Raw genomic sequence first — 21,847 nt, forward strand, 5'->3', positions numbered from 1 at the left:
CCCAGTCAGCAGCCTGGCCACTGAATTCTGCACCACTGAAGTTTCCAAGGCAACCCCAAGTATAAGGTGTTGATGTAGTCCACCGAGGTTAAAGCAGCTAAAGCAGTTAACCAGTTATACTCTAGTCTAGAATATGCCTTCTAGCCGAGTCTAACTTTGGGGACTACAACTTCTGTCAGCCTCAGACTTTGCTCCCATCAGCCTTAGCTTCATACAGCCATGTTGGAGGGGGGGGGACTGATGGGAGCTGTAGTTCAACATATCTGGAGAGACCAGGTTGGCAAAGGCTGGTTTCCTTAATGTTGACTGAGTCATAGCAAGGCAAATGTTAGTTCTTGCATGTGGTGGGTGGGTGTCCGGCAGCCCATTTGCCATGAGCAGGTAGCCATCATAGGTCGAGGCTGTCATACACACACAATCTTCCCTCTCTGTTCTGGGGTTCTGGGCTGAGTGAAGTTCACTGTTCCTGTTTGATTCCCCACTGTTTCAGTGACTGCCTCTGCCCTTGCCCTCATTGACAAAGAGACTGCCAACTGGGTCTCCCTTGCCAAAGCAGTCTGAGTCCTTTCACCCTCCCCACATTTCTGTGCCCTTTAGCACCACCCAAAACATCTGGAGGGCATCAGGGTGGCAAAGGCTGGGGTAATGGAAGGAACTTCTGGATGGAACACTTTTTATATGCAGTTTCTATATGGAGTTTGTGGTCTATTTCACCAGCTCGGCTCTCAAAAATATCTCTTAGATGGAGGTCTAGTCTTGCTACCCCAAAACTCTTGAGGGTGATGACATGGGCACTTGGTTCAAATGCTAGAGACTCAGCCCCTTGCACAACCACCAAATGGCCAAAAGGAGGGTTGCAGCTCAGTGGTAGAACATCTGCTTTGCATGCAGAAGGTCCAAAAATCCAATCCCCAACAGTATCTCTAGGTAGGGCAGAAAGAGAATGAAACCCTGGGAAAAAAAGAAGAAGAATTAATCCATCAATTGAAAGAATGCGAAAAAAATATGATAAAAAACCCAAACGACGATGGCCATAAGCAACAATATAAAATGCTCCAAACAGAATATTCGATATTAATAAGCCAAGAAGTGGAATGGGGAATAAAGTTAATGAAACAAAGGTCCTTCGAATTGGCAAATAAAATTGGAAAGTTTCTGGCGTGGCAACTGAGAAAAAGAAGAAAACTTAGTACCATCAATAAAATAAAAGTTGAAGAACAAATCCTGGAAGACCCCAATGAAATAAAAAAGAACTTCCTTAAATTCTATGAGAACCTATACAAAAGAGAAGAAGAAGATTTAACGGGCATCGCAAAATACCTAGAAGAAAATAGTCCTAAAAATATATCAGAAGAGGAAAGAACCGCCTTAAATAAACCCATAAAAATAGAGGAGATCCGAGAGGCAATCAAAAGGATGAAACTGGGGAAAGCCCCAGGCCCAGATGGGTTATCTGCCAAGTATTACAAGGTCCTAGAGGAATACATAACACCAGTACTATGTGATGTAATCAACGAGATACTAAGCGGAGGAAAAATGCCAGCATCCTGGAAAGAAGCCTATATCACGTTGATTCCGAAACCAGATTCAGACAAACTTAACATCAAGAATTACAGACCGATTTCATTATTGAATAACGACTACAAGATCTTCGCAGATATAATGGCACACAGACTTAAAAAGTGTTTAACTAATCTCATTCATATTGACCAGGCCGGTTTCCTTCCCAACAGACAAATAAAAGATAACATTAGACATACAATAGACATTATTGAATATTTAGAATGTCATAATGAAATTCCCGCTGCTTTAATGTTCGTCGATGCCGAGAAGGCTTTCGACAATGTCTCTTGGGGTTTTCTGATAAAGTGCCTGGAAAGATCAGGGATAGATGGCACATTCCTGGAAGGAGTTAGAGCAATCTACACACAACAAAGAGCTAGATTAATTATTAACAATACCCTGACAGAACAGTTTGAAATAGCAAAAGGCACTCGACAGGGGTGCCCTTTGTCACCGCTGTTGTTTATCACAGTTTTAGAGATAATCACAAACAAGATAAGAAAAACCCCAGAGATCCGTGGCATAAAAATAGGAGCGAAAGAATATAAACTGAAAACATATGCAGACGATCTTATGCTGTCATTGGAAGAACCAAAAGAGAGCGTCGGCAAAGTGTTAAAGCTATTAGAGGAATTTGGAAAATTATCCGGATTTAAATTAAACAGAGCAAAAACCAAAATAATGACCAAAAATATGGAAGAAGAAACCAAAAACGATCTTGAAAGTCAAACTGGAATTAAAATAACTAAAAAAGTTAAATACCTTGGAATCTGGTTAACTATGAAAAATATAAATCTGATTGAAAATAACTACAAGAAAACATGGAAAGAAATAATGAAGGACTTGGATACATGGAATAGAATAAATCTCTCGTGGGTGGGGAGAATGGCGGCGATTAAAATGAGCTTACTACCTAAATTACTCTTCCTATTCCAGAATATACCGATAATTAGAGGAACCTCAATATTCAAAGAATGGCAGAGATTACTTTCTAAATTCATTTGGCAGGGAAAGAGACCAAGAATTAGATTTAAATTGCTGACAGGCCAAAGAGATAGGGGTGGTCTTGCGGTTCCAAATTTGAGGTTATATTACGAAGCAGCATGTCTTTGTTGGGTAAAAGACTGGATTGTCATCAAAAACAAAAATTTGTTAGATCTAGAGGGGTTTAATCTAAGATTCGGTTGGCATGCCTATTTATGGCGAGATAAAGGAAGGGTTCATAAAGGTTTTTCTAATCACATTCTCAGAGGGTCACTGCTGGAAGTGTGGGAAAGGAATAAAAAATTGTTGGAGCAGAAAACGCCCTGGTGGTTATCACCAATAGACATTTTAACAATTAAAAAATTAAACATCGAGGGGGAAAGATGGACATATGAAGATTTACTAACCAAAACAGAATCCGGGTGGAGGATTAGACCTTATGAAGAAATAAAAAGCAAGCTGACTGGCTGGATTCAATACCATCAAATTAATTCAATGTGGAGGGAAGATAATAAGATCGGAATAAATGACAAGAAATCTAGATTTCAGATTGAAATAATAGAAAGTAAAACAAAATTATTATCAAAAATGTACAACCAGTTGCTTGAGTGGGACACCAAGGACGAGGAAGTAAAGGAAGTGATGGTGAAGTGGGCGGTAGACCTAGGGTACAACATAGAGTTTGACAAATGGAAGGCATTGTGGTGTAAAGATATGAATTTCTCAGCATGCACGACACTAAAGGAAAACATGTATAAGATGATGTACAGGTGGTACATAACGCCAGTAAAACTACATAAAATGTATAGAACGGGCGATAAACTGTGTTGGAAATGTAAGAGCAAGGAGGGCGATTTCATCCATACGTGGTGGACGTGCGAGATTCTCAAAAAATTTTGGGAATCCATCTATAATGAATTAAAAAAAATTCTTAAATATACGTTTGTTAAAAAACCCGAAGCCTTCTTGCTGGGGATAATTGGTAAGGATATCAAAGAAGATAGAACCTTTTTTCAATATGCAACGGTGGCCGCCAGAACCCTCATAGCACAGTACTGGAAAACACCAAAAATCCCAACACTAAAGGAGTGGCAACTTAAACTATCCGATTATTTGGAGTTGGCTAAATTGACACAGAAAATAAGAAATCAAAGAAGTGCAAAATTTAACAATGAATGGAATAAATTTAGGATATATATGGAAATAGAGACAAGGGGAAAATCAAAATGTTGATCAGAAACACATATGTACTTACAGAAATCACAGAAGGCATGAGATAACGCTTACAACGTAAAAAGTTTTATTAAGGAATAGACACAGCAGATAGATAAACAAGGCAATATTTTCCGAAATCGAGATAAAGGGAAGTCGATCAATGTTATTTAAAGTTGTATGTATTTTGTGTTTTTCTCTTTTTTTCTCTTTTTTTCTTTTTTTTTTCTTCTCTTTTTCTGTTTTTTCTTTTTCATTTTGTCTTTTGTACATTTGTGAAATATATTTATGTCAAAATTTAATAAATAAAAAAAAAGAGAGAGAATGAAACCCTGGAGAACTGCTGCCTGTCAGGGTAGGCAATAGTGAGCTACCTGGTCTGATTCAGTAGAAGGCAACTTCCTATGTCCCTATTAAATCAGCTCTTTATTCAGAAGCATGAGGACTAGGATCTTACTTTATTTTTAGAGAAGGGCTGTAGATCAATCCCCAGCAGCTCCAGGTTGAGCTGGAAATGCCCCCTGCCTGAAACCATGGAAAGCCACTGCCAGTCAGCATAGAGAGGCACTGAGGCTGTGTGTATGCCATACATTTAAAGCATATATCCCCCCCCACAATAATATTGGTAATTGTAGTTTGTTAAAGGTGCCGGGAATTATAGATCTGTGAGGGATACATGCCAGTTCCCAGGACTCCTTGGGGGGTTTCAACATGCCAACATGGTATAAGGCACCTTCCTACATTCCATTTTTCATCCCTCACCTTTTCTTCAAAAATACATTTTAATTGCCCCACATCATTAAAGAACAGATAAGTATATAAGACAAATAAATGGTTACAACAAAATGATCAAAATCTATACATCAAAACAAAACCCGAGAAGGAAGACAATCTAAACCAGCATCATGCGTGTAAATAAAATCAATCCATCAGCTAATTATTACCGGCTTTTTGAGAGAGACAATCTAAGGAGGACAGAGCTTTTTGTTTGCCTTGGCGTCCTCGGAAAGTCCAGTGAGAGTGAGGGAGAAAAGATCTCTTTGTTACTTATTTCACCTTTTCCAGCTAGAGAGTAGGAGCCTGCGAGAGATGGCGACACAAAAGCGCCCACCAGCAAAGTTATCCAGCTGAGACAGAAAAGGTCAGATGAGAGATTTCTGACATTTCTGAAACTAGAGGGGGAAAGAGAGCACATTCATCCAGAGAGATAAGACTACGCACTTATCCACACTTACCTTCTGCCTTACACTGTCTAGGCACAAGTCTGTGCTTTAAAGCTCTGTGCTGGAGCGCTCTTTGTTCTGCCCCGGAGCTTTCCCCAGAAAAACACTCTCTTAAAAGCTGAAGTGCAATAATTAGCCATTTGGTTTCTCTTGGATTGCTGTTTGCTCTGATTCAGCAGTAAAGGAATGGTTTCCCGGGGTGAAGAAAAGAACACTTGGTTATGGAGCTGTACATGCTTGGAAATCGTGGAGGAAAGGCAAGTGTGGGTAAGACCTACGTTGGCTATTTCGTGGGCTTCCATTCTAATCTGTTTGAGGGGAGGTTAAGTGTCACCCCCCCCCCCGTTTCCCAGTCCATTTTCATGACACTTTCCTGGTTGCAAAAAGTCTGATCTTCCGCTACAAGTCCAGTTCAAGGGTAAAAGCATTTAGTGGCACTTTGCTAGAGGCTAGCAAATATATTGCGACCTCTGTTAGACGGTCGGGTGCTGCCAGCTGGAAAAAGGCTTTTATCATATGAGGTCCAGTTAACAACCAAATTGGAGTGGGGGCGGCAGCGTGTGCTTGTGGGATAGCAGCTGGCAACTGATTAGCTTTCAGTTTAGGCATTAACATGCACCTGGAGCTGCCCTGAAAGTGAAGGTATCCAGCTGAAGCCAACGTTTTTTTTCTCCATTATGCTGGCAAGAGCCCCAATTATTGGCCCAGTCATGTAAAAAGGAGTCAAAGGATTCTAGGGCATATGCAGAATGGCAGCTAAGAACAGAGAGAACTGTTCATTTCGGTAAACTGGGTTCTCATTTTTCCAGCCTGACATTCAGTTCTCCACCTTTCTACAGCAATCTCCATTAATTTATTTTTTTTTTAAATAAATCCTCATGACAATTTGTCAGCATTTTAGTGCAGATGCCTAAGAATTTAAGAACGCTGCTGGGTGGGGCCAAAGGAGGCCCATGTACAGTAGGAGACTCAGGCTTGTGGGTTTGAGCCCCATGCTAGGCAAAAAGATTCCTGCACTGCAGGGAGTTGGACTAGATTACCCTCGTGGTCCCATCCAACTCTACAATTCTATTATTCTAGTCCAGGGGTCTGCAACCTTTAAGACAAAAAGAGCCACTTGGACCCGTTTCCGAAGAGAAAAAAAAAACTGGGAGCCGCAAAACAAGCCAAATGTAAATAACCACACATTCTTCCCCTTCCCCCATTCTCTCTCTTTTCCCTGAGTCTATTTCAGATAGCAAAGAGGGGTATTGTACCTCTCATATCCAATTTTTGCAAAGCACCATGTGCATAGAGGGCATTATACAAATTAATACATAGAAAAGTGTCTGTCCCTCCCTGCAGTTCAACTCCCTCTCTTTTTACTAACAGCACATATCCATTCCTTCTGCTGGTGCAACTTTCTCATCATTTCTACATAGCAGCATTTATAAACCAGTGCCAGAGAAACTGGGTGAAAGGAAGGTGAGAGGGAAGAGATAGGAATATTTATGTGTGTTTATGTATACATACATACACCTACACAAATACAGGTTTGAAGCCAACTTAAAATAAAAAGAGCTGGTAAGCAAAGGAATCTGTGGTGCTTTCCATGGGATCCGGGGACATGTCAGCTAATACTCTTCCATTTCTTCTTCTTTTGCTTGTCTTTGCAGCAAATCTCGAGGGGGAAAGGAGAAGGGCAGGAATTGCATAGGCACGAGAGAACGGGGGATATCCCGCATGCAGGATTTTGGTGCCTAACAGCCCCCCCCCTCTGCAATTGCTCTCGTGCTCCCCCGCCTCTATCTGAGGCCGAGATGCTGCATCACGGCACCTGCTGGCTACCTCTGGACCCCCTCCTTGTCACTGACGTAATTCACCCCTTCCTCCCTGACAGGGAGGGCGGGCCCATTTTGTGGTTCACCTCAGGTGCTCTCCCTCAACTCAACAGCAACTCAGAAGCAAGGCACGGAAAAGGATCCCGAAGCACCACCGCCACCCCTCTCTCACACACAAACACACACACACAAAAAAACCCCTGCTCCGCCATTTCCCTCGAGCGCGCACGCTCTCTCTTCCTCGCCTCAGGTGCCTCGCGCGCGGGGCTGAGGAGAGCGTGGCCTGGGTGGGCGGCTCTCGACGTCACGCGGCACGGCGGGCGGGGCCTGAGGGCGGGCGGGCTGCGGACGGCGAAAGGGAGCACGCCTGCGTGTGGACGCACCTGTGTGTGGCCGGCGGTGGCAGTGGCAGCCGCGTCCACCTGAGGGGAGAACCGCCGCTGCGCCCTGGCGCGCCTTCCTGCCGCCGCCCTCCTCCTCTTCTTCCTCGCTCCCTGCACCATGAGAGAAGAGGCGCCCCAGAGCCGCGGCAAAGGTGTAAAAGAGCCACATGCGGCTCCGGAGCCGCGGGTTGCCGACCCCTGTTCTAGTCCAACATCTATTCTAGTTTTTGCAGTAGCCAATCAGCGGCAAGCCCACAAGCAGGACCCAAGCATTTAAAGCCCCTCCCCCAATTTTGGAAACTGTAGTTTACACCTCACGGAGTTACAATTCCCAATGCCTTTAAACTACAACTCCCAGGGTTTGGGGGGCGGAGGCAATGTACATAGCTGATGCCAATGACCAAATTAAGAACATAAAAAGAGCCTGCTATAGTCCCAATAGCTCAACAGCTTTCCTTTCGCACACACTTTGGCTAAGTGTAAACAGTGGGATTACACAAACTCAGAGACATTTACAGTAATCCAAAGACCCTTACAGCTCCAGAAATGATAATCTCTTGATTATCCTTATGCAGAAGGTCCCAAGTTCACTGAGGTCCAGCACCGAGGGCCTTCTGGTGGTTCCCTCCCTGCAAGAAGTGCAAATTCAGTAGGTTTTCCTTTTAATATGAACTGAATAAAATTTCTCCCACAATCAAACTAAACTTCTTGCCAAGGTTGCTACCCATTAATTGCCCTTCTTGGTGGTGGTGCCCTCCCATCAGATGTTAAGGAAATAAACAACTACCTGACTTTTAGAAGACATCTGAAGGCAAGGTTTAGGGATTTCTAGGGAGGGTTTTAATGTTTGATGTTTCATCATGTTTTTAATATTCTGTTGGGAGCCGCCCAGAGCGGCTGGGGAAACCCAGCCAGATGGGCAGGGTATAATTAATAATAATTACCGTATTTTTTGCTCTATAAGATGCACCAGACCACAAGATGCACCTAGATGCATGGTGCTAGCTGGCTGCATTATGTAGCTGAGATTCTCATCTCAATGAATAATGAATGGAAATTGTAAATAGATCCTGAACTGGGTAACAAGACTCCCTTATTCTTTCCTGACATTCAACACTGCATCCCAGTGTCTTTATGTTGACCTTTCCCTTGGAGGCTGATCCACAGAAAGAACTGGGAACCTGATACAAACTGGAGAGGAAAGAAAGGGAGAGAGGTCGCGGGGCAGAGGAGGGAGGTCCAGCCTGTGCCTGGTTTGGCACACAGGAGACCACCTAGAGCATGGGTAGGCAAACTAAGGCCCGGGGGCCAGATCAGGTCCAATTGCCTTCTAAATCTGGCCCACAGACGGTGCGGGAATCACTGTGTTTTTACATGAATAGAATGTGTCGTTTTATTTAAAATGTACCTCAGTGTTATTTGTGGGCCATAGGAATTCGTTCATTACCCCCCGCCCCCCAAAAAATATAGTCCGGCCCACCACAAGGTCTGAGGGACAGTGGACCGGCCCCCTGATGAAAAAGTTTGCTGACCCCTGACCTAGAGCTTTGTGGCACCTCCAGTTTGGCTGCCTTTCTTCATATATTATTTCATGCCACCCAGTGGCAGATCATAAGGTACCACTGCCTGGGGTGGGCGCATGGGGTGTGCCCCTGAGGGGGGCAGAGGGAGCCCACCGAGGCTCTCATCACAAAGCGGGACGTGGGTGCACTTGTACACCACAGCCCAGTGGAGGAGAGGGGTGGCAACGCTGCCACCATCTCTCCTCCACTCCACCCCTGGGTCAGACCTGACCCGGGAGTGGAGCTGCAGCTGGGTGTGAGGAAGCTTTCTCGGCAATGAAGGATCCTGTCATGGGGGCAACTGATCGCACCCCCTCCAAAAAATGCACCCAGGGCTGCGGCCCGCCCCCCACGCTACGCCACTGACACCCCCCCAGTCTTTGGGTGGTGCAAGATTCCAGGCACTTACCCAGGGTTCATGTTTCCTTTTGAAATGAGGCACAGTGGAGACTGTGGGGTCTCCCCCCTCCCCACATTTAATCAATCAAAGGCCCGTGTGGGTTGATTTCCTTTCTCTGTATTCCATGTCATACTTTGATCGCTTGTAATGAAATCCACATTGTTAAAAAATGCTCTTATCTCACTTTAAATTGTTCTTTAGTCACTGAATTCCTTCCCATTTAGTTTCTGTGCTCTGGTTTCCTTCTGCGGTGTATAATTGAGGGAAAAAGTTACATTTTGGTACGGATGGGGGACAAATGAGATTCAGTTAGCATTTAAAGATGAACCTATATAGCTTTCACTTTCCAAAACACCACACAAACCAAAAGGCAGCCACCCTTGAAAATTCACACAATTTTGCAATGCAGTTCTCTAGCCAGGAGATGTGTACAACAATGCAGGGTAAACTATGCATAGAAATGAATGTGTTAGTGAAAAAGCACACAAAAAATGCAAGATACATGGGGAAATTGCTTTGCCAAAATGTGTATATTATGCAAAAATGCATATAAAAATGTGTATAAGAAGAGAAATTTGCGCCAGAATTCTGATGAATGTTCAGGAGGACCTATTTCACAAAATTTTTAAACTGATGTGGAACCGTAGAGAACTGGAAAAACAAGAAACAGAGAATCCAAAACTGTCAGATTCAGCCACCCCTACATTCTGGTAACCCTAAAAGGTAGGAGTTTATCACACACTATCATAGATAATGACCAGAGGGTTGCCTCCATGCTAATGCCATTTTAGTGTTACTTTATTTTTTAAATAGATTTTATTTTGACAAAGCAATAATCATAAATAAATAAGAATAAAAATGTGTACCCCACCACCATCTTTATGATATATGGTTATATATACACACACACACACACACACACACACACACAACCTGAGCTAAGAAGGAGGGGTCCATAGCATTCGCACCCCAAGAGGGTCCTGTTTCTCCCATTGCTGTTGCCTCTAATTGAAACAATCAGCCCACATCATACTCTGACCACCCCCAGCTTGCTACCACTTGCAGACTGACACACTTCCCCCCTCAGTTACACCACATCTAACTGAAATGCTAAAACTTCCTCCTAACAAAAACTCAGGCACTGTCTTCACACTATTTCAAAACTCAGGGTGGAACTTCACTCATCTCAACCTAGCAGTTCGAAAGCATGTCAAAGTGCAAGATAAATTGTTACTGCTCCGGCGGGAAGGTAAACGGCATTTCTGTGCGCTGCTCTGGTTTCGCCAGAAGCGGCTTAGTCACGCTGGCCACATGACCCGGAAAAACTGTCTGCGGACAAACATCGGCTCCCTCGGCCAGTAAAGAGAGATGAGCGCCGCAGCCCCAGAGTCGTTCGCGATTGGACTTAACTGTCAGGGGTCCTTAACCTTTTTTAATCAATTAAACTAGACCCAGGAATTTACGAGAGTCAAGGCTCCCACAAATTCATAACAATATGAACATAAGACTTCTGGCGGGGCAAGATGGTGAGCGTCACGGCCAGGTAGAGCTCCAGAGGACCGCCAGCACCAACTGCACTGCCTGGCTATTCCTTGCACCTGCAACACCGCCGCCGCCACCACCACTGTTGTGATGGGGGAGAGGAACCAGGGGTGCCCAACGTGGCAATCAGGGAGGCCACACGGAGCCCCTAGCCCCCCCCCAGCAGCCTTGACCCCACCGGGACTGGGAGCACCCTACCAACAGCCCAGCTGAACAGAAAACAAAAAGCAAAAAGGAGCACCAGCTTGCCACTGCAGCTACTACCAAGGGAGAGAGGTAGGAGGGCACCAGGGGGGCCAGGAAGGCCACGAGGAATCGCACAGCTTAGTTCTGGCCCAATCCTGAGCCTACGTCCCTGGCTGCTACTGCAAAAAGAGCAGGCTGGGGCCTGAGGGTAACCGTGCACTGTAGACCACCCCGGGGAAAAACAAATGCAGCGTGGGACCTCCCTTGCTGGGGAAAAAAATAATATTATTATTTTCTTTTTCTTTGAATAACTGTAATGGTGTCCATGCAGGAGGCCTGAACCACCGAAGGCAGCTCCCTGGGACTGCCACCTTAGTCCTAATCCAGGGACCCAGCATCCAGCCCCGTAGTGAAATAAAAACTGCCCGTGAGTCAAAATTACCACCAATACATTATTTTAATTACATACACAACCCCCTTTTTCGTTAATACCATTAGTTTTCATTTTTTATTAATTTTCACACACTTTCTATTATTAACCACTTTATTATTATTATTATTATTATTATTATTATTATTATTATTATTAAAAAATTAACCCCCCTTTCAAAATTCTTTTTGATTTTCTCCTTTAAAAACCCCAGTATGAACATAAGAAGAGCCTGCTGGATCAGGCCAGTGGCCCGTCTAGTCCAGCATCCTGTTCTTGCAGTGTTCTTGCCAACTAGATGCTTGCAAGCAGGGCTTGAGCATGAGTTCTCTCCCCTCCCGTGGCTTCCAACTATTAGCATTCAGAAGCATTGTTGACTCCAAGTGTGGAAGGCATCATAGATGGCAGCCACTGATAGCTCTCTCCTCCAAATACAATGGTGCCTCGCAGGACGAAATTAATCCGTTCCGCGAGTCTCTTCGTCTTGCGGTTTTTTCATCTTGCGAAGCACGGCTATTAGCGGCTCAGTGGCTTTAAGAAAAGGGGAAAAAACTCGCAAGATGTTTTCGTCTTGCGAAGCAAGCCCATAGGGAAATTCGTCTTGCGAAGCACCTCAAAAAACGGAAAACTCTTTCGTCTAGCGAGTTTTGTCTTTTGTCTTGCGAGGCATTCGTCTTGCGGGGCACCACTGTATACCTGTTTGCACGAAGCGAAGCGTCTCTTCTCTTGACATACTCCAATATGGACTTTCAGGCCTGCCTCGAGGGTTAGATTTTACAGCTCTCGTGCATACTCTTACTGCCCATCCTCTGTATTGATTTTCCGTTCAGTGTTAGGGTTAATAATTAATATGCTTCAGAAGGAACTGAACCTGCAGTGACCCAGCCACTCAGGCAGTTCTGGGGGTCCCTTTTTATGCAAGGAACTTGCAGTTCTCTACTAGAAGTGAGAATCGGTCCCTGCCTCTTCCCCCAATGACAGTATGGTAGCTGTCCGCGAGGGTCAGAAAGAACTACTGCATGTACAATGGGGTCTGTTACAAAAGCCGGGTCCCTGCCCCTCTCTCTGCAAAGCGGTGGCAAGAGCCCATGTGCCCCTTTGGAGAACAGAAAACACGGCAGAGACTGTCGTGCTTTAAGAAATATGGTTTATCCACCTTATCCCTCCCTTCAGTCTGCATGGAGGGAGTGCTGATCTTATAGCATGGTCATTTCTAGAGGCAGCACCGCAAACAGCTTTCCCCAAAGATGGCTCTCCCCTCCTCTTCTCTCCCAGAAACCCCTTTCCCTCCCCCAAAGCAGTTACCCTGGCAACCTCCCAAATCCCCAGTCTCTCCTTACACCTGGGGGCAAGAGGGAAGTTCCCTTGTATTGTTAATGGCCTTTATTGTTGTCTTGATAGCTGTAGCTCGGCCAGGTTGGTTTGAATTAGGTGGCACAGCTCTCCAGTTTATGTTTTAATCCATATCCCAATTAAGAAAAAATCCTAGCATTTATTCATTCCTAGGGTTTAGGGGGAGGGACGCGGGTGGCGCTGTGGGTAAAACCTCAGTGCCTAGGACTTGACGATCGCATGGTCGGCGGTTCGAATCCTCGCAGCGGGGTGGGGTACCTTTACCTTTACCTAGGGTTTAGGGGGACCCCCCCCAACTATAACCTTCTGGCAGTTCCCTCACTGCTTGAAGCGAAGTTACAGGGAACCAGGCAGAGGGCTTTCTTGGTAGTGGCACCCGCCCTGTGGAACACCCTCCCACCAGATGTCAAAGGGGAAAAAACCTACTAGACTTTTAGGAGACATCTGAAGGCAGCCCTGGTTAAGGAAGCTTTTAATATCTTAAGGACTATTATATTTTAATATTTTTTGGGAAGCCGCCCAGAGTGGCTAGGGAAACCCAGCCAGATGGGCGGGGTATAAATAATAAATTTTATGATTATGATTATTATGTGCCACCCTTAAACATGCAAAACACAGCCACTCATGCAGCAATGTTCACTGCCCCAGAAACAACCACTCTTTTACATCACTTTCTCCTGGAAAGACAAGAATAAAGACGATCCCTTTTAGTTGCAGTGCACTGGAACTAAACAGAGTAAATGAAAGCTTGCACGATATAAATTTTATTGCACATTCACCACTGGGCTGATGAGAGATGGCAATATGCTTCAAAGGTAACCTGTCGTGTTTCATGGCTGATAAAGGATATAAACACATCCCACACCACCCAAACCCCAAACCAGTCTGACTCCATTTTCCCGATTCCTGTTTGGGCTTCTGGGTATTCGGTCTAAAACTTTTTCTTTTTAACCTAAGCGCACTATTGGGTTGATAATTGGCAGGAAAATACAAGTAGAGGAAGAAATAAAAAAATGCAAAACCTGTGCACAAAAGGTTCAATTTCAGCCAGGATTTTCTAGGGCTAAGTCCCACACTGTTAAGCATGGAACATGCCGAATAATAAGAGAGGAAAGAGTTTCTCAGAGCAGGTACACACATTGCAATTTCTTCACATCATGCAAATACATGGAAATACTCACAAATGCACATCAGTTTGCGGCACACAATCTCTAGCTATCACTAGACATCACCTTCAGCCCAATTCCCAACCAATCTCCCATCTCCTCAGCCCCTCCTCTTCTCGTTGCCTTACTCGCCCCTCTGTTGCCGGCAACACAGCATAACAAACAGCCTGGCTTTGTACTTCACCTTTCCCTCAGTTTAAGCACCTTCCAGCAAACCTTCCTTTGCCCTGCCACCACCAAAGCAGAGTTTGCCAGGGAAACTTTGGGATGCTTCTCCGACATGGGATGGCCTCTCCGCTAGCAGATCTGCTTACAGCATCCTAGAAACCGTCTGCCGGTGTTGGCAAGCCTTGGCCAAAGAGCGGGGTCTTTGCTGGAGCTGAGAGGACCCTCAGGAAGGCCCACCACCACTGCCGCCAGGGGCTCTCCACCTCATTGCAAGGATCAGCTTCCTCTTTTGGGAAGCTTGTAGGAGCCTTCCACTGTCTCCCAGGAGGACAAGAGTTCTGGAAATGAACTCTCGCTGCTGCTGCTCCTGCTGCAACCCAGGCTGACTCTCCTAGCTTTGCCTCTCTCTTCCCACGTCAGGGAACACAGAGAATTCTTTCACAACGGGCTCCCAAGCCAGCTCCAAGGACAACAGCATCATTTGTACGTCTCTGCAGTGCTGGTATCAACAAAGACATTGTCCCTGCCATCACTGCCTTCTTTTCCCTGGCTCTCCTGCTAAGAGCAGCAAAATCCAGCAAGTCTTCTCCACAGCTCAGCCTACCATAGCCAAATCAGCTGAAAGCATGGAAAATAAAATAAATATGTGGCTCAGAGGCCAGCACAAGACTCACATTAGGTGGCAAAGAAGGCAAGACTGCACCAGTTTTGTATGTTGGTTTATGGGCGAGGACTGGCAGTGGTTTCTATGTCAGCTGAGATTTCAGTAAATATGCCCCCGCTCTGCTCCCATTCAATAAGAAGGTGAGGCTTGCACAAACAGGAGCATACCATCACTCTGGAGGACCATTTTTTATGGAGGCCAGAGGTACCACCCTACATATGAAGTGGGATCTACAGGTTCGGGAAAACCTTAAGATTTGCAGAAGCGTAGAAAATATTGGGGGGGGGAGTTATGATGGTCTAGGGACCCCCAAAACAGCACAATGCAAGCTGGGACATGTTCAGTGGCCATAGATTTTTGACTGACTGTTGGGGGCTGTAGGGGCAGGTATGGTATACTAGTTGAGGCAGGAAATAGAGTGAAGCATCCCACTTGTGGACTTATTGATGGCCTCACCTGCTGACTGCTGGAACTTGTTCTTATATTATAGAGTAACAGCCTTCACCTTAGATGACTTTAAAGAAAGATCCAGCAATTTTTTATGAGGCCTTTGTTTGTTTTGGTAATAATAAACAGCACATATAAAAACAGTTACAGATAGGTAGCCGTGTTGGTCTGCCATGGTCAAAACAAAATAAAAAAATTCCTTCCAGTAGCACCTTAAAGACCAACTGAGTTAGTTCTAGGTATGAGCTTTCGTGTGCATGCACACTTCTTCAGATACACAGAATACACATATAAAAACAGTACTACTTAAACAAGGTATTAAAGAAGGAGAGGAGAACCGCCAGCCTGTGGGGCAAATCTGGTCCACAAGGCTGTTTCCCCTAAACCACAAAACATAAAAAGCCATGTAAAAGGATCAAATTGAGAACATATAGGTAAAGGTAAAGGGATCCCTGACCATTTGGTCCAGTCGTGACCGACTCTGGGGTTGTGGCGCTCATCTCGCTTTATTGGCCGAGGGAGCCAGCGTACAGCTTCCAGGTCATGTGGCCAGCATGACTAAGCAACTTCTGGCGAACCAGAGCAGCGCACAGAAACGCCGTTTACCTTCCCAATGGAGCGGTACCTATTTATCTACTTGCACTTTGACATGTTTTCGAACTGCTAGGTGGGCAGGAGCAGGGACCGAGCAACAGGAGCTCACCCCGTCGCGGGGATTCGAACCGCAGACCTTCTGATCGGCAAGTCCCAGGCTCTGTGGTTTAACCCACAGCGCCACCTGTGTGTGTGTGTGTGTGTGTGTGTGTGTGTGTGTATATATATATATATATATATATATATATATATATATATATATATTCTCTGCCCAGCTGCTGCTGCTGTTCTCAAAGTCATGATCTGGGAAAGGCTGCTAGGGTTGGAGGCTGAGGCAAGGCAGGTGGAAAGAGCCATTGCCTGATTAGCAGTTGAAAGTGTCTCTCCCTTCCCTGCATAATTAGGAAACTAGCCTTAGGGCTGGGCTTAATCACTTTGATTCTGCCGCAACATTTCTTTTTTCAAACTGCAGCCTGCCTTGCCTCTAACTTCAACATTTTATGAACGGGTCTGGATGTAGCCCTTTAGCAGGGCCAAGGAAGCTCTTTCCCAAGGGCTTCAGTCTATGAAGAGGCTGTGGTTTTGTTCATCGGAAACAAATGGTTCCTTTTGCTGTTAGACAAGCGGCGGGGATCACCGGAGAGGCAGCCCGCTGGCTCCTTTGTTCTCAATGAGCAAGATGATGGGGGCTGAAAAAGGAGGGTGCTCTTTCCGGCCACATGGCGGCAGTGGAGCCTTGCCCCCATCCACTGGGACTGCCAAAGACATCACCCCATCTTCTACTGTGCAGAATGAGATGCATTGTGCAGTTGGCACCAGCCTGGGCTTTAGCCTGTCAGACTGAAATCAAGAGCAACTATTTTAAAGGGATGGCACCAGTGGTGTAGCGATCCACAATTGCAGGGGTGGGGTCATGGGTCAAAGACACATTATTATTCCTCTTGCGGCAGAATGCCTGTCTCCTACAGCTGCCCAATCAGCATGACACAGGACCTTTTTTAGCCACTGTATGCTCCAAAGAGAAGCATTTAGGGAAACGGAAAACAACAGATGCTTCCGTTTCAAGAGAATGATGTGCAAGTTATTTTATGCGCAATGGAACTTCAAGGAAAACACAAGTTGCTCTGAAATAAGATATTGGAGCTCTCCACGTGCACAGGAAATAGTAGATTTGTCCGAAATGCAACACCTGGATTGTTCTGATGCAACTCTAATGATGACTATTGTGTAATTATGAGGTTATTGTATAATCTTAGGTAAAGGTAAAGGTACCGCTGCCCATACGGGCCAGTCATGTCTGACTCTAGGGTTGTGCGCCCATCTCACTTAAGAGGCCGGGGGCCGGCGCTGTCCGGAGACACTTCTGGGTCACGTGGCCAGCGTGACAAAGCTGCTCTGGTGAGCCAGCACCAGCGCAGCACACGGAAATGCCGTTCACCTTCCCGCTATAAAGCGGTACCTATTTATCTACTTGCACTTAGGGGTGCTTTCGAACTGCTAGGTGGGCAGGAGCTGGGACCGAAAGACGGGAGCTAACCCCGCCGCGGGGATTCGAACCGCCGACCATGCGATCGGCAAGCCCTAGGCGCTGAGGTTTTACCCACAGCGCCACCCGCGTCACTTTGTATAATCTTTGTATAATCTTTGAAGTTTGTATAATCTTAGATAGGGTCTGGGTTTGCCTACCATGAAGGGACCTCTGCCCTTCTGAATTTTGGGGAAGCCATGATTTTTCAGAGTGGCATCATAGTGCTTTAAATGCTGTTGGGGCCAAATCTTGCGGGTCTCTAGCTTTAAGCCCTTGCGATCCTCTTACTGTTGCCTTTCTAAGACTCTCATGTTATATTTATTTCATAATTAATTGATGGTAAAATGAAACAAAATGCAAAGGGCTTGAGAGAAAGAGGAAGTGCCAGAGAGACAGCCACTGTTTAAATGGCTCAAATCTGCACGCCTAGGAACAGCCCACCCACCACTGCTGACTAGCTAAGGAATGGGGGAAATTCTATGGACAGGCCGGGTGCCCACGTGTCATTTTGTTAAGAAGACACAGTGAGGAGGGCCCCATCTCAGTGCTCTGTACTTTTGATCAGATTGGATGGCCGCCAGCTCCTATCTGCTGCCAGTCAGGAGTTCTGCTGGACTGAAAGGAACAGTTTTGTGGACTGCAAAGAATCCAACTCAGGCTTGAAAAACGTGGGTGCCAACAAAACAAAGCACTGCAAACAGAGTCAATTGCTTTTGTGATTCTTCACAGAGCATATTTCTCTGCAGAACTCAGTACTGACTTTGTAGGTTTGTATTCATAAAGTTATCACTCTTCATTTTCTAGCCTTCGTGGTTAATGGGATTAGGGGAAGGGCTGTAGTTCAGTGGTAGAGCACCTGCTTTGCATACAGAAGGTTTCAATCCCTGGCATCTCCAGATAGGGTTGGGAATGTCTCCTGTCTGAAAACCCTGGGGAGCAGCTTCCAGACAAATGGTCAGTAGATGGACCAATGGTCTCACCCAATACAAGGCAACTTCCTATGTTCCATTATGTTTGGAAGTTGTGTCAGTGAAAGTGCTCAAAAGGAAAAGCTTCAGAAGGCTAATCCCATTCACACCCAATCGCAATTGTCAACCATGTTCCTATCACTCAGGTTGCAAAGCAGACCAAATTAACCCAAAGCATAACCCAAATTAACAGACCTAATAAGAAATCACTCAAAAGAAAGATTAAGGAGAGAATGGGATTTCTTTATAAATTACACGGAAAAAGAAGGCTTCCAGAGCATCACTTGGCTTAGCATAGGTTGAATTCCACTGACAATCAGACGGTTTCTCCAAGACTTACCATCTAAATACAGTTATCTGAGGGGCAAATTGATGTACTAAGTACGTTCATGGATAGTAGGAAGTCATGATTCGAATTAACGAGTCAAGCCAAAGCTGTGTAAAGAAGGCTTGTACTCCCTATGTAGAAGTTAATTTGAAAATATTTGTTTTTTGAAGTTAGTTATCCATTTTTTGTTTTTATTCTTTTTCTGTTTTCTTCCCCCCTCCCTTTTTTATTTTCTTTTTCTTTTCATTTTATTAATGTATAATGGATGTATCTACATGTTTGTAATAAAGGATTTTTTTAAAAAAAAGGTTAAAAAGAGGGGTGTGAACTGAGGAGATGGAGTGTGGCCTAAGGATAGCTCTGAGGGCCAGATTCGAAGGACTGGGGGGCCACATTTGTCTCCTGGGTCTGAGGTTCTCCATCCCTGCATTGGAGCATCTGGCTGTCCACTATCAGATCAGGATCCTGAACTAGATGAGCATTTGGTCAGATCCAACTACAGGGGCATTCCTTTGTAGGTATAACGTGTGTCAGGTTTTTTTGTTTAGAGGAGAGGTGGTCACTCCAGCACCCAGCCCTGTGATGGATTTGCCCTCGTGCTCAGTGACTTTCAGCGATCCTTGTTTCCCCTCTGCCAGCTTCCTTTTCAGGCTTCCCCACCCGCCACTTTCCCAATGGCTACATGCTTCCTGAGCAGTGGAGGTGGAGGACCTGTGGGCAGGAACAGCCTGGCGACTTGCATCTATGGTGCTGAGCCATAGGCAGTGCAAGTTCCACAGGTGTTGCTGTTGCTGCTTGCCTCTACCTCCTTTCTCTGTGTGCCCACCTTCTTTACTTGCTTTCTCCTCCCTTCTAACTGAAATAGTTTCTTGAGTATGTGTGAATGGTTTCTGCCTGTGCCTTCCTTCTCCTTATTTGTTCCCACACCTCCTCCCCTTTCCCCTCTTTCTCTCTCCCCACACAGCTGCTCCTGTCCCAATACTGTGTGTGGTGCCTTGCATGTCTGGGTCGATAGGGACTTCTGACAAGAGTTTCACAAGATCGTTTTTTGATAGCACGGCCTACTCCATGTATTCCAAGTTCTTATTCAGGTAGACCTTTCCAGAAGAATGTGTAGCCTCCTTTTTCTTCCTTCAGTTGACCCTTCTAGGGGGCAGTGGACATGTCTTTCACCACTGGATAGCTTCAAGAAAAATGCAGAGAGCAAAACCAACCACTGTATATGGTGTTTATTGGCCTTTGATACTGTAAATCATAATGCCCTGTGGACTGTCCTTCTGAAAGCTGCCCAAATAAATTAGTGAACATCCTTTGGCTCCTCCATGATAATATGACAGCAACAATCGCAGGTAACAATGGCTCTCAAAGTGAACCATTCATGGTGGGATCAAGTGTTAAACAGGGTTGTGTTATTGCCCCAACTCTATTTATTATTTTCATTGCCATGATCCTACACTTTGTTGAAGGGAAACTCCCCACTGGAGTAGAAATCATATATCAAACAGATGGAAAGCTCTTTAATCTGAGTAGGCTGAAAACAAAGATTAAGGTTACCATAACTTCCGTCATAGAGTTTAAGTATGCTGATAACAATGTAGTGTGTGCACACTCAGAGGATGACTTCCAAAACAACCTAAATATCTTTGCAGATGCTTATGAAAAGCTTGGCCTATTGCTCAACATCCAGAAAACCCAAGTGCTGCACCAACAAGCACAAAACAACCTCTCTGCAGTGCCACAAATCCAACTCAGTAGTGTAACGTTGGAAAGTGTTGATCACTTCTCCTACCTGGGCATTTATCTTTCCACAAGGGCTGACATTGAGGCCGAAATCCAGCATCACCTGAGCTCTGAGAGTGCAGTTTTCTCCTGATTGAAGTGCAGAGTGTTTGAAGACCAGAACATTCATAGGGAAACCAAAATGCTTGTTTACAAAGCTATTGTACTACCAACTTTACTGTATGCTTGTGAAACATGGACCACTAACAAAAGCCATCTCCAACTGCTTGAAAGATTCCAACAACGGTGTCTCCAAAAAATTGTACACATCACTTGGGAAGACAGGCAAACAATGCCAGTGTACTGGAAGGAAGGAAGATCACCAGTGTCGAAGCAATGATTCTTCAACATAAACTTCATTGAACTGGTGATGTTGTTCGGATGCATATTATTGTCTTCCAAAGCAACTACTCTATTCCAAACTTAAAAATGGAAAGCGTAATGCTGGTGGTCAACAAAAGAGGTTTAAAGACTCAAGGCAAATTAAAAAAAAAAGTAGTCTAAACACTGACAAGTGGGAAACACTGGTTGTGAGCACTCCATTTGGAGAACAGCCTTTACCAAAGGTGTCATGGACTTTGAAGTCGCTCAAACGCAGGATGAAAGAAAAAACAAGCTAAGAGAAAGGCACATTTGGCAAACCCTCACCGTGATCAACTCCTGCCCAGAAACCTATGTCCCCAGTGTGGAAGGACGTGTGGATCCAGAATTGGCCCCCACAGTCACTTACGGACTCACCGTTAAGACCATGTTTATGGAAGACAATCTTAGTCGGCTACAAGTTATCGCCAAAGAGGATGAGGAAGAAGAAGAAGATTTCTGGGCATGTTGCAAGACACTATCTCGTTCCCAAGCCCTGTTTCACCCCTGGGGATGAGGTGCTGGGCAGCATGGATGCAGCTTGAAACCTTCTGCATTTCATCAAACACTTGATTGGGCCTTATCTCTTCACCTCTCCCCAAGGTTTTATTCCAGTGACAAATCAGTGGATCTTTCCTCCAATTCTTTCCCCCAAGTTTTCTGTAAGTTCTGGCAACATGAAAGCTCTAGTAATAGGTAATGATGAAAGATGATGAAAATAGTTCACAATGAAAATGTATGCCATATTTATTTACTCAGAATAATAAATAATAATAATTTTTTAAATTTATATCCCGCCCTCCCCAGCCGAAGCCAGGCTCAGGGCGGCTAACAACAATAAAATAATACAACATTCTAAAAGTCTTGGGACAAAAACTCCTTTCTTAAAACCCCAAAGAGCTACTGCCAGCCAGTGCAGGCAGTACTGGGATCCAGGTGGACCAATGTTCATGCCCTTAGCATTTTCTTGGGACGAAACTTACATTTTTGGTGCCGGGAGTACAAAATGGTCTGAATAAGGGAGTCCACCTGAACAGGATGATGATAATATGTTTCATAATTCAACTCCTGATATTTCAATATTTCTGCTGTCTGGGACAACATATTCCAGGACCAACCAAGCTGTCATCTCTATTTCAGGGAGATAAATTATTGCCTTCACTACAATGGACCAAATGAAGCAATTA

At 45.0% G+C, this 21,847-nt stretch overlaps 1 protein-coding gene across 15 annotated transcripts in view; it reads right to left on the bottom strand.

The window, feature by feature from the left end:
• The window catches only part of GAL3ST1 (galactose-3-O-sulfotransferase 1), a 36,060-nt gene that overhangs the window by 12,786 nt on the left and 1,427 nt on the right, over positions 1 to 21,847 (bottom strand). The window contains exons 1-2 of one of the 15 annotated variants that reach the window (XM_081841972.1): positions 20,311 to 21,455; positions 9,332 to 9,392 (exon numbers count right to left, since the gene is read on the bottom strand). The exons of 2 other annotated variants lie outside the window; for them this stretch is intronic. In XM_081841972.1, coding sequence (XP_081698098.1) covers positions 9,332 to 9,367 — 36 coding nt within the window. In that variant the 5' untranslated portion in view covers positions 9,368 to 9,392; positions 20,311 to 21,455. 12 more of the 15 variants (XM_081841966.1, XM_081841958.1, XM_081841968.1 and 9 more) reach the window with 12 other exon arrangements.

The sequence above is a fragment of the Podarcis erhardii genome (genome assembly GCF_964252035.2).
Source record: "Podarcis erhardii genome assembly, chromosome: 15".
Classification (NCBI taxonomy): domain Eukaryota; kingdom Metazoa; phylum Chordata; class Lepidosauria; order Squamata; family Lacertidae; genus Podarcis; species Podarcis erhardii.